This window comes from Prosopis cineraria, unplaced genomic scaffold (assembly GCF_029017545.1).
Source record: "Prosopis cineraria cultivar Desert tree isolate PC_DT_omini unplaced genomic scaffold, ASM2901754v1 PC5, whole genome shotgun sequence".
NCBI classification, from domain to species: domain Eukaryota; kingdom Viridiplantae; phylum Streptophyta; class Magnoliopsida; order Fabales; family Fabaceae; genus Prosopis; species Prosopis cineraria.
In genome coordinates, this window is record NW_026555336.1 from 38,869,355 (window position 1) to 38,883,444 (window position 14,090).

The 14,090-nt window shown below is 27.2% G+C and overlaps 1 protein-coding gene across 1 annotated transcript; it reads right to left on the reverse strand.

Moving 5' to 3' along the window:
- Positions 1-5,080: 5,080 nt before the first annotated feature.
- LOC129311930 (protein phosphatase 1 regulatory subunit INH3-like) lies at positions 5,081-5,819 on the reverse strand. The gene has a single exon (XM_054954434.1). The coding sequence runs from the start codon at positions 5,724-5,726 to the stop codon at positions 5,337-5,339; it is 390 nt and encodes a 129-aa protein (XP_054810409.1). The 5' UTR covers positions 5,727-5,819; the 3' UTR covers positions 5,081-5,336.
- Between the last annotated feature and the right edge of the window lie 8,271 nt (positions 5,820-14,090).

The window sequence follows — 14,090 nt, forward strand, 5'->3', positions numbered from 1 at the left end:
TATGCAGCTATATCATGAACCCAAGAGGACAAAAGGCATCCCTTAATAGTAATTCAACGGTCAAAAGAGAAGGTAGGCGCCTTTTCCTATGTGGGTTTTTTTTTTCTGGGGGGGGGGTGGGGGCCGGGGGGGGGGGGGGTTGGGTTTGGTATAGCAAAATTTTGGCCACAAACTCTTTTGTTTATCTGAATCCACTAACTTATTGCAATTTGAAAAGGTTAAAAACACAAAATGACAGCTCACATCCAAATTGTAAACCAAGCTTTCATGTCTTATTACATCTTCTTATCTGCACATGAAGGAAGATGGAAGAATCACATTGAATGAACTCTGGAGAATTTTATTTACTAGTAAGAACCAAATAATTTTGAATTCACTCTGTAGGATCAAGGGATCGAAATACAATTAAATTTTAGTGTGAAAAAATAAAACTGTCCCTCATTTTTTTAAAAAAAATCCTCTCTATCACCACTTGTCGGAGCTCTGGCGCTAGTCACCAAACCAACTAGAGAGACAAATTAAATTTTTTTACTGGTGGCCAGGGGGGTTTGAACCCACATCTCTTTGGCCACCAAAAAAATAATTAGCCAGTAGGCTAATAATTCTTTTTAATTATATAATATAAATTTTTATATATTTTTTAAACTTTATTTTTACTTTTCATTCTAATACTTATCAAAAGCTTAATGGTTACTTGTCATTTTATAAATGGCTACTTCTTAAATTATTAATGAGATTTGTTAAAAAATTTAATATGCACTGATTTTTAAAAATATTTTTTTTGTTTTTATTACCAAAAATGACAAGTCTTTATTGATAATTTAACAAGTAACCATTTTGTGAAATAATAAGTTCTATTACTAACTTTAAAAATTTCTTTTAATAAGTTGACAAGAAAATTTAATACAATAAGAAGTTCATATAAGTTATTGACATGTAAGTTTTTATAATAAAAATAAGTAAACATTTATAAAAATTACTTCATATTAAATTTCTTTAACAAATCTCCATTGTTAATTTAACAAGTAACTATTTGTCAAGTGACAAGTCCCATTACTAGTTTTAAAAAATTCTCTTAATAATTTGACAAGTAAATTTTAACAAAATAAAAACATAAGCTTTTGACATGTGAGCTTTTAGTAACAAAAACGAGTAAATATTTATAAAATTTAGTGCATATTAAATTTTTTTAACTAGTCTCATTAGTAATTTAATAAATAGCTATTTGCGAAATGATAAGCAACTATTAAATTCTTGACAAATATCGGAATGAAAAGTGAAAACAAAGTGAAAAATATATCAAGATTTGTATTGTACATGTAACAAGTTCATATTGATACGTCAAAAGTTTACATGAACTTATTATTTTACTAAAATTTACTTGTCAAATTATTAAGAAAAATTTTTAAAGTTAGTAATGAGATTTATTATTTCACAAATAGTTACTTGTTACATTAACAATGGGGACCTATTAAAAAAATTAACATGGAGTGGTTTTTATAAATATTTTTTGTTTTTATTATCAAAAACTTATATGTCAAAAGCTTATATGAACTTGTTAGTTTACTAAAATTTACCTGTCAAATTACTAGGAGAGTTTTTCAAATCCAGTAACAGAACTTGATATTTTATAAATAATTACTTGTTAAATTATCAATGAAAACTTGTTTATCGAATTATCAACAAAAATTTTTTAAGTTAGTAATGAAACTTGTCATTTCACAAATAGTTGCTTGTTAACTTATCAATGAAAACTTGTTAAAAAAAATTAATATGGAGTGATTTTAATAAATGTCTACTTATTTTTATTACTAAAAGCTTACATGTCAAAAGCTTATGTATATTTATTATTTTACTAAAATTTACTTGTCAAATAATCAAGAGAAATTTTTAAAGCTAGTAATGAAACTTATCATTTCACAAATGGTTGTTTGATAAATTATCAATAAGGACTTATTAAATAAATTTAATATAGAGTAATTTTTATAAATGTTTACCTATTTTTATTGCCAAAAGCTTATATGTTAAAAACTTATATCAACTTATTATTTTACTAAAATTTACTTATCAAGTTATTAAATTTTTTTTAAAATCAGTAATAAAACTTGTTATTTCACAAATAATTACTTGTTAAATTATTAATGAGGACTTTGTTGGTCAAATTATCAAGATAAATTTTTCAAAACTAGTAATAAGACTTGTCATTTTATAAATAGTTATTTGTTAAATTACAAATGGAGACTTGTCATTTTTAATAATAAAAACAAGCAAATATTTATAAAAATCAATGCATATTAAATTTTTAACAAGTCTCATTAATAATTTAACAAATATCCATTTATAAAATAACAAGTAATCATTAAACTTCTAATGAGTATTGATACGAAAAGTAAAACCAAAGTTTAAAATATATATAAAGATTTGAATTACATAACTCAAAAGAATTGGTAGTCTAGTGGCTAGTTATCTTTTTGATGGTCAGGAGGAGGATGTGAGTTCAAACTCTCCTTGGCTACCTTAAGAAAAAATTAATTTGTCTTCCTCATTAGTCCGGTGACCGGCACTGGAGCTCCAATGGCCAGTGACAATGAATTTTTTTTTTATCTTTTCACATTAAAATTTAATTACCCCCGTTTTAAATTATAAGACACTTTAAAAAAAAAATCTCACATATTAATAAATTTTATTAAATACACTTTACAACCTTGCTTTTTCAAGACAAAAATATACTTTCAAAATACCCTTTATTTAATACTCTATTAATAAAAGAATATTAAAAAGAGAGAATATATGAAAAAAATAATAATAAAAAAGCATTATTAATAAAACTTTATTTTTATCAAAATATCTTATATCTTAAAACACTCAATCTTTTTTAAAAGTATTTTATAATTTAAAACGTAGAGAATTCATTTTAGTTCCTTAGTCTTGCAGGATGAATTTAGAATCATTTAATACTTAGGGCTTTTAGTGTGATTTTCCCAAGATAGATCCGCGTAACAGACCAACTTATGTAGAAACCACGTAATAGAATACTGAAGGGTTATCAACATCATGTTAACGAATCACATATCCAATGTTCACCACATAATATACCTCTTAAGTCTCTAACATTGCAAGACCATCTATTATTCCCCCAAAAAAAAACTGCACAGATGCACGAAAGCATAAAAAATAAAGCAAATACATCCTTAACTTTGAAATTTTTCATGTATCCTCTTCACCAACAGAAGCAGAGGTATCACTCGACACAGCAAATATGATCCTCATAATGAATTCCTTCAATCAATCACCTTTGGCACCTACTTACAATACCAATGACAGTATCCTATAGATCTCTGTATCTAACACAATAATTACATCCACAATGCTGAGCACAACTCCATAAGAAAGGTGGAGAATGAGAGTCACCCAAAAAGAAATAGCTACTGCAAAAGGAAACCCAATAACTACTAAGTTGAACAGAGAAGTGAAAATCTTGAGCTCTACTGTGCTTCCTAGTTGCTCTTGCATTGTAAAATAAAACCAGCCACAGTAAGAGAAGTTTCCGGTAAATCTCAGTTAACTCTAATTGAATAGAGATCATAGTTGAATCAAATATTCAGTAATCATTAATACATGCTTCCAACTAAGAAAACTCGTGCCGAGAAACAAATAGGGGTATGCTATCAGATCTCAATTTTCATCTTCATGACCTTGGACTTGTAAATATCTGTTACAGTTACTAGTTTACTAAGAAATAGATTGACGTGCACAATCTTCACTAATAAATAAACTAATAATGCTCCTATTCATTCCATGAGGAAAATACACTGCAGGATATCAGAAGAAAAATATTTATAAGACCAAAAAGAAGAAAAAGAATGTTATGCAATGAATGGAATACAGAAAAATGATATTAGGCAGTTAACTCCCAATCCTAAATGAATTAAACGACTTTTAGCAAGAAGAAACTTTTCTTATTTCAGTTTTCACCTGCTTTAAAATAAATGATCCAACAAAAGAATTTGCAATTTTTTTTTAAGAGAGAAAGAGTATAATCTCTCTCCTCGCTTCTAACTCTTATCATTCTATGTTTGAACACACTAATAATTGTTACTCATAGCATAAGAGAACTTCTAATCCCTTTCCTCACTGTCGTAAGGTCTTTCAGCACCTCCTTAATCATATGCCAGAAACTCTCAAAAAGATCTACATTTCATCCATAGTGAGAAGAACACAGCATTGAACTGAAATAGAAGTGGAAGATTGTCCAGATAGAGTAATAACAATTGTTGCCACTAACTCGCATAGTGACAACAAACTACAAAGAAATAATAAGGCTATGGGCTTACTATATGGTTTCTAATGCCAACATATCAATTATCAGGGGAAAAAACTAAACCAGAAAACTGAGAAGGAATAATCAATAGCCAATCAATGAAAAAATATTATAAAAAAAAAAATATAGGGCGCCACACTAGTCACATGCCATGAGGCATGAAGAATTTACAATTTGAGCTTCATACGAATATGAAGCTTCTTGCTACAGCCAGCACATCAATTATCAGGGGGAAAACTAAACAAGAAAAATGAAAAGGTATAATCAATAACCAATCCATGAAAAAATGTTAAAAAGTATAGGGCGCTCCACTATTCAAATGCCATGAGGCATGAAAAATGCGACTCATTTAGGGCTTTGTACATCTTAAGCTTCATGCGAATATGAAGCTCATTCCAATTTTAAAAAAAACAGCAGGCAATCATGATGATTCAGAACTAAAAATATGCAAGCGAGAGTGAAGGACAGATCTTTCAAATACAAAGAATGATAGGCCAATAAAACAAAAGGATACGAAGAATGCCCTTAAGCACACGATAACATCTAAAATTGTATGATAAGCAAAATGCACTAAAACAGGAGCAAACATTGAAGGAAACCTTCTCAGAAATTAGTACATGGACATAGCACAACATAGTTTCCTGAATATATCAAACACTCATATCTATTCTCAAAATAATGCTTGCACTCTGTCATTACGTTCATTCACTCATGAGAACATAATAACAACGCATTGCTCAATAACAAAAGCCTTCCATAAAATCTTAGAAAAGGGAATGATCTTGCAGTTTTCAGCATAAAAATTAGCGAAACATATCATCCTTGCTTGAATACTAAACATATAATCCTTTCTTCACAAAACTTCAATAGGTTAATATACAGAACAATCCGAGGCTCAAATATTGAAGAATTTTGTAGGCCATTCAACCTTTTCTTAACGAAAAAGAAGACGAGAAAAAAAAAACCCTTTGATGATATTTCATAAATGGTTAAAAAATGTTATAAATCTATAACCCTAATCGCTGGGACCAGCTTGATCATGATTCGCAGAACAGCACCCACCATCACCATGGTCATGGGGATGTTTATCAGGATGATCGCCGTGCTCGTCATCTTCATCGCTATCGTCTTCGTCAAAGGGTTTCTGTTTGTGAAAGATACAGCACTTCTTGGAGCTCTTCTTCTGCATAAATTCGTTATCCACGGTGCCCTCTTTCCAGGTGACCTTTTTCTTCTTGCGATTAAGGGGAAGGAAAAGGACTTCGGCCTGTTGATGCTGTTGTTGTGATTGGTTCTGAGACGAAGAGGATGGATCACTGGTATGAATGGTTATGGTGGTTGTGGCAGTGGTGGAAGGGGAAGACACAGCTAACTGCCTGGTGGCGCCCATGGGTCTGGCGGCCATCGTTGGCGGATCAAAATCTGAAGCTTCAGGAACCACGAATGAGGTGCGACGTGCGAGATTCTCTGGCCAAGTTGAGGGCTTGATCGTTTCATCGGCTTCCCCTCTCCCATTCTTTAGTTTTTAATTTAGGAAAAGCTACTTTTGCTCAAAAAAAAATTTAGGAAAAAAAACTACAATTTCATTAATATGTTATTAATATTTTCTATAACTTTTATTTTTTAAAACAGTATTATTTTTTAAATTTTCATTAAATTTATTAAAAATAATTTTAAAAAAATTACTTTTAATTAAACTTAACAATAAATGACATTGAAAATTATTTTTAACTTATAAAATATTAAACTGTTAATATGGGCTTTTTGACCACCATACTATATTAGCAAATACTTATTATCAAAATGTTACTTCCTCAATTTAAAAATATAAAGCATTTTTAATCGAATCTCACCTCTCAATAAAGTAATTTCATGCTTTTTAATTAATTATATCTTTTCATATTTACCCCTAACACTCTATAATAAATATAAAGTCATTATCAATAGGGGGCACTTTAAAAAAAATAATGATTACACCTTGAAAAGCTAAAAATACCTAACATTTTTAAACGGAGGAAGTATGTATTAATGATTATTTATCATAGTACTAACTCCGTCCCAAATATATGGCACTTTTAAAAAAGTTTCTCCATCCTAAAATATAAGATACTTTAATTAGATTAAAATTTTATTAAATATGTTAATTTTAATATTATCTTTCCTCTTTTTATAATTAATTTTCGTCTCTTTTCTTTTGAATATGCTAAATGATGAATATTTTTTAAAATTTATATTTTTATTTTAAAAAAATAAAATTGTTAAGTATATTTAATAAAATTTATTGATATGTAAAATTTTATTTAAAAATATTTTATAATTTAAAAGGAAGGAGTATTATAAATTAATGACTTGGAGTGCATCAAACCAATTTCCGGCCACTTTTTTTTCCCCCTCCTTTCCGACACACGCAACTTAGTTGAGGTGATATCAACGGCTTCAATTTTATTTTATTTTTTTAATTGATCAAGTGTGACAATTTTACCACCCTACTTACTCCCTTCCCGAACCCTATTATCCCTATACCCATCTCCCCCGACCTAGCCCAAACCCCGATTCTTTTTTTTTTTTTTTTTGCCAATACAAGCCCCCATTCTCAACCCCTTGATTTTTATGCATTTATGTATCGTGTTGAAGTTGGCGAAAGATATAAATATAATTATTTAGATGTATAACTAGGTTTATGCTTAAGTCATATTTTATATATTTTTTAAAAATTTTTATTTCGAAGTGTATATTGTTCATTTAATTTTTATATTTTTTTCATTTAATACTTTTTATTTAAATAATATTTGTGATATATTTCAACTAATTAAATATATAAAAATTGAATTAATTTGAGTAGAAACAATAGATTATGCATGTAAGATTGGATAATAAGATTCACTTGTGACAACAAAAGTGAAATTTAGAAGTTCTTGTTCAACTAGTTAAGATAGTTTGATCAATTAATTTTAGGATCTTGAATTTGAATCTTAAAATATACAATTGCATTAAATGAATAGTATATCAAAAGCATCCCCTGGGTATATAACATTTCAAAAATTATTTCTTTGATTAATTAAGCCAGTGAAGGATAAATTTATAAATTTAAATATAAATAAATTTGAGAATAGTCAGAGACGGCTATTGAGTTTAGTTTTAATTTTTGGATTAGGTTCGAAAGTGAATTAAGTCTCTCAAACTTAAATTGTAGAAAAAAATTAAATTTTTACCCACTGTATATTATGCTACAACATAAAATTCATATTGCAACATAATTTTCAGAACTAGTTTTCTTTAAAAACACAAAAATGTCCAAAACAGGGAGAAATAAGCCAAAAATAGAGGGAGGGTAACGAAGAGAGTCTTCTCACAATTGGGGCATCAACTTTTAAATATTTTGAAAGTAATTAAAGCTTTATTTTACCTAAATATGCCTTTGTTGTCCTTTTTTCTTCTCTCTATACATTTTAAAAGTAAGATTTGAAGTTGCGAGATGATGATTTTCAAATGTAAGGCTATGAATTCAAACTCATTAGTCTAAATGGAATTAATAGAAGTTGTTTGAGTTATCTAAACCTAAATATAATGGTCTTATGAGTTCATAAGAGTGGGCTCTCAATTATGAACGAATTTGTGCATTTAAATGCCATTAGTGATGAAAGTTAGGATTATTGGAAGTCGTTGGTGATGGTAGATGGGTTCGATGAAGTTAGTTTGAGCTAATGGGAGTTAATAAACCTAATATGATGGTTAAACCCTTGAGTTGAGAGTTTTGAGTGATTAAAGTGTTGAAATTTAAGAGTTGAAAGTGAGGAAGTTGTGACATTGATGATAATTTTAGATTGTTAGATGATATATTAGTGATTATTTAAGTTGTTGAAGGCTAAATGAAATTAATGAAAGTTGAGGAATTTATTGAATGTGAGGTTGATCTTGTTGTTGAGAAATTTAATTATTAAAGTATGAAATTAGATATTAAAAATAATGATTTTAATAATTATAGTAATGGGTGTTAATATAATTGCAGACTAACCTCATAAACCATCGATGAGCTTGAATTTAGTTTGACAAGTAAGTTATGATTGAGAGGTAAAAACCTTTCAAAAGTTTTAGGTAATCGAAGTAAAACCATTGTGTGGTTGTATGTTAATTATTTATTAGTTGAACCAATTCATTTGAAAGTTTATTTGGGTAGTTGAGAATCCATTAATGCAATATCGACAACGTGATGAATTATGTGTGTGAGATTGTAATAGATTGTTAAGAATGTTACATATGTATATTCATATGATTATTGATGAATGAAAGCATGTAATTGTAAAATCGATGAACATGTGATATTAGGCATGTGGAGTATGATGAATACAATTGTGATATGTGGATTATAGTAGAGAAAGAGAATTATGTGAGCATGATATGATGTGATTACTGTTATTTAAATGGCATACATCTTGTTATTTGTGCATGTCATGATCATTATGACGGGAGTTTGCCTATAGGAAGGAGTAGATTGGCAAATCTACGTGGTAATGATGGCTTATTGTTGGAATCGGGAGGTGGCCATTGTCCCATAATTGATTTGAGATTGTCCCACTTATTTTTTAAGGACTCAAACCTAACTAGTCTCTACTAGTTCACAAGGAGGCTAGATTAAGGGCATAACACCCGATGGTTGTTACTATTGGCAGAAATCGCATAATATAAGTAAGTAAGTTAACCCTAACTCGATAGCTCCTCACTAATGGAATGTTTGATTAGCCTGAGTTTTAGATGTAGCTTTTGAATAGTTACCAGTTTCATGTCGGAGGTATCAAGAGAGTATAAGGTTAGCATCAGTTATCCTGCATTATATTTCTGACCACATAATTGTTATTATTGTGATCCAGCGTGTTTTCATTAGGGGTGCATGATTGTTATTATTGTGACCCCGAGATATGCACTTTTGAAATAAAATGCGATAATATGCATTAGTGCTTGGTCACATGGTTGTTAGTTTATGGCCAAGACTATAATTATAAAATATATGTGTGATGCCCGTGAAGTTATTTAATTTTCATTTGTATCTATAATTTATTAATTTACAACTGTATAGGTTAGATTAACCTTGGTTATTGAGTAGTTGTACTCACCCCTCTATTTAACATTTTACAAGTGCTAGCTCTGGTCAGGACAAGAGAAAGGCATATGATTTGTTTTACAAGTACTCACAAATGAAAAAGTGCACAAATATATAATTTGTTTTAATATATGTATAATTATATTTAAAAATTATTTATTTATATATTAAAAATGTAAAGATATATATATATATATATACATATTTTTTCTTCCTATATACTATACCATGCAAGCAAGTTGACCACCATACTATATATTATTAATTTTAAAAACTAGTAATTGAAAAAAAATATACATTTTAAGGGATAGGGGTAATAGGGTAAGAGAAGGGAGTAAATAGGGTGGCAAAACTGCCACTCAATGAATAAAATAAAAAAATGATGCCTAAATAATTGGCTATTATCTCAACTGAGTCGTGTTGTCAAAAGAAAAAAAAATGATTTGATGTAAACTAAGTCATTGATTTAGGCTTTATTTCATTTAAGGAGAAGGGAGGGGGGCTCCCCCCTCTCGAAGAGGAGAAATTTTTCTCCACCTAACCAAACAAGGAGAGGGGAGCCTCCCCTCCCCTCCCCTCCCCCCAACCAAACAATACTTTATAGTATTGTGGTAAATAGTTTTTGATGTATAACATTTTGGTATAAATATTTTTGAATATAGTATTGTAAGCACCCTTTAACAATAATCTATATGCTAATTAATAAAATTCAACATGTAAATATATACTCCTTTTAGATGTGGATTATTGTTTTCCTTTTATTCATAATTATAATTTACAAAGAGTGAGAAGAAGTCTATAAATTAGCAAACATGAAAGTTTAGGTTAATAAATACAAGATGTAAAATGAAAAAATATTTTTTACAAACATTAATTTACTATATTTTAAACAATGATTATTTGAGGGAAAATGTTTATATGTTTTATTAAAATATACTTTTTTCGTTCAAAAAGGTAAGATATTTTTAGTCAAATCTTACCTCCAATAAAATAATTATTTGTTTTTAAATTAACTATATCTTTTTATATTTATTTCTATTTAATAGAGTGTTTCACTCTAAAAAATATAAAGTGATTTATTTAATAGAGATATTTTAAAAAAATAAGTAATAGTTACACATTAAAAAACTAAAAATAACTTATACTTTTTAACATTCAACCCCAAAAAAAATGTCTACACACACATATTAATTTATGAGTATCTACACAAACCTAACAAATTTTGTATGTTTGATTGCTTAAAATGTTTAAATTAAAATTAACAAGTCAAGATGAATATATGAAGAATCACCATCTATCTATCTATGTATATGCCACTTGGTTAACCATGAATTTTTTTTAAAAAAAATTATCATGCGACTCATAACAAAAAAATTGGTGTGGGGCCCATAATAAAAAATATTTGTGGATATGAGAGTTGAAATAAAAAATAATACCAGGCTTAATATTTTTTGTAGAGGAAGAAGATTTACTTATAATTTATTGCTTGTATTTTGTATATATATAATATAATTAATTGTATTAGAAAGTATAAATTTAAATAATAATTATAAAATAGAATTTTTATTGCAATAAAATTACAAACTAAATTTATATAAATTATAAAAATATGTATATAATTTAATGGATAATTTTTATTTTTTTAAATTTTAACTAGCATGGAATAACAAATTTTACATAAAAATTTTTTTAATTTTATTTTTAAAATATACAAGGTAATAAATTATATTTATATAGGATGAACATTGGCTTATTTTTTTAAAAAAATTTGCACGTTAAAGGACCATGTGTGGTTTATAGTAAAAATGTCAAGTAAAAGACCTATCAAGTGTTGATTGTATTTTTATACATATAAGATACTTCCTCCATTCAAAAATATAATGCATTTCTTAAGGAGTTGGATGTTAAAAAATATAAAATATTTTTAGTCTTTTGAGGTATAATCATTGCCTTTTTTTCAAAAGTGCCCATATTGATAGTGACTTTATATTTATTATATGTTATTTAATAAGGATAAATATAAAAAGATAGGATTAGTTTGAAAGTAGGTAATCACTTTATTAGAGTGAGATTCGGTTAAAAATGCTTTATATTTTTTAATGGAGGGAATAATAACTAGTAGAATAAAATACAATGCAAGATAACAACTTATAAACTTAAATTTTTGATTATTTAAATTTTAATTTATGAGTGAATAACACATCTTATAATGATAAATTATTCGTTATAATTTTAACAAACATTGATTAACAAGTTTTTTAATATTTATGGTGTATGTTATATATGTTTTCAATATGTACATAGATAAAAAAAAATAAGACAATATGTTATTTAAATTTAAATTTCTGGTAGGCAATACATAAATTCTAAATTTTAATTTATTAAATAGAAATTTATTTTCTTTCGTGGGCTTTGGTGTTCCAAGCCTTTAATCTGAACTAATTCACTTGACAATTGAAGGCACTTCTTCGTAGGCATAAAATAAAACTTACTTTTCTTGTGCACCTAGTAAACTTCTCTTAGTTTAATTGTTTTTTTTTTTTGTTATGCAGTACAAGTAGTTGATAAATAATACTACCATCTATTATATACATGAATTAAATTTTATAAATAATTGACAGTCTAAGTTTTTTTTGCATGAACAAATGAATCATTTTTTCCAATTTTACCCTTTAATATTTTTTATAAATAGAGGAAAAAGTTACATATAAAAGAGAAATTATCTTTTAAATATAATGCATTTAATGAAGATAACTTATTTTTTTATTTTTCCAACAAAACTAATTATTTAACCATGTTCCCTTAATTATGGTGAGGTAAGTCCTTCGTCTTTATATATAAGGTGTATTTAATTAAATCATACATATCAATAAAAGTTTGGTATTTAGTGAAAAACACAAAAAATTATAATATTTTTTTAATTTTATCTCTAATAATATTACAACTAATATCATGAAAGTGGGTAAAATTGACAATTAATATCCCTTCCCCCTTTCCAAGACAATAAAGGCAAATTTATTCAATCACTCAAATTTATCATGGCATTCCTTATATTTAAGGATAAAATATAATTTTGAAAAAATACCCTATAGCTAAGGATTGAAAGAATAGTTAAAAGTGGTTAATATATAAGATAAGAGATAGTACTATAATATTAGCTATGCTATTTTCTTAATTTAAAATCATTATTTAGTGTATACATATTTTTTATTTACTTTTACTTTTGGCTATAATTGTAATTTATAAATACTATTATGACATAAATTATAAAATACAATTTTGTTATAGTAAACATTTTGTTTTCCTTAGGATGATGCATGGGCCAACAAATCATGAAAGAAAATAAATTAATTATATTTTACCTTGCATGAGGTGAGAAATTTTTTAAAAAAATACTATTTATATTTTTTAATATAAATAATATCCGAATGCATATTAAAAAGTTACCCTTATGATAAGGGTATTGTCTTGCAAAATAAAAATTGTTGCTTAAATTTTAATTCACACAAGACATCCAATAATAGATTCATGGATATTTCTTAGGGGCAATTTTTTTCTTTGGTTAATTATGGGGGACTTGGTAAGAAGTATATTTTTTAACTTGATTTCAAAATTTTTCTGCATATTATTTAAAGGAAAATAAAAATAAAAATGTATTCCGGAAATAACACAGTTCAAGATAAATAAGTAATTACTTTTATCTTTAATGTATGAGCAAAACAATTTTTACTATAGAAAAAATTATTATTTAATTTTTAATTTAGGTCAATTAACAAAATATGTTATTTTGAGCATGCAAAAATAAATTATTCTTTATTTTTATCATTTAAGTATTAAAATATCCAGTATATTGTACGAGAATAAATCTAATTATATATAGTAAAGTACATCATCCCACGGTAAATCTAAGGGGGGATGAACAGTACTTTTCAATTTGTTGTTGTGCGACCCACAATATAAGAATGAGTGTTGGGTTTATTGTGAATAAAATAATGGTAAGAGTGAGATCCATAATAAAAATAATAGGTGTGAGGCTATATCATTTGGTGCTCATATTTTTTTACATGTATAAGATAATAATCTAAAATGTCTTTGTCCCGTTGTAAATATATAGTGAGATGAACAACAACAATATCATGTGGAATCCGCAATGTAAAAATAAGTGTGTCATTTATAGTAAAAAAATAGTAGTAAATGTGAGACCCATAGCAAAAATAATATGTGTGAGACCTTATTATTTGATGTTTATATTTGTACATGTATGAGATAATAATATAAAATGTGTTTATCCCATCGTAAATCTATTGTGGGATGACCTCAAAATTTTTTAATCTAATTTTAAAAATAAGCGTGAGGTTTACAGTGAAAAATTACTGATATATATGAAATTCATAATTAAAATAATATGTGTGAGATCTTATCATTTGGTGCTCTATGTTTTATAAGATAAAAAAGTAAAAAGTGTTTATTCGACCATAAATCTACACTGGCATTAATGATGAATTTCTAATTTTTTAAAATTTCTATATTGTGTAGGATCGTGTGGAACCTACAATAAAACTAAACGTAATTATATAGATAAACTTACTGTCGCATTTTTGGGGTTTAATTTTTTTTACTACAGGCATGTATTGAGTGATTATTTGTTGGGACTTAATGATTAATGCATAT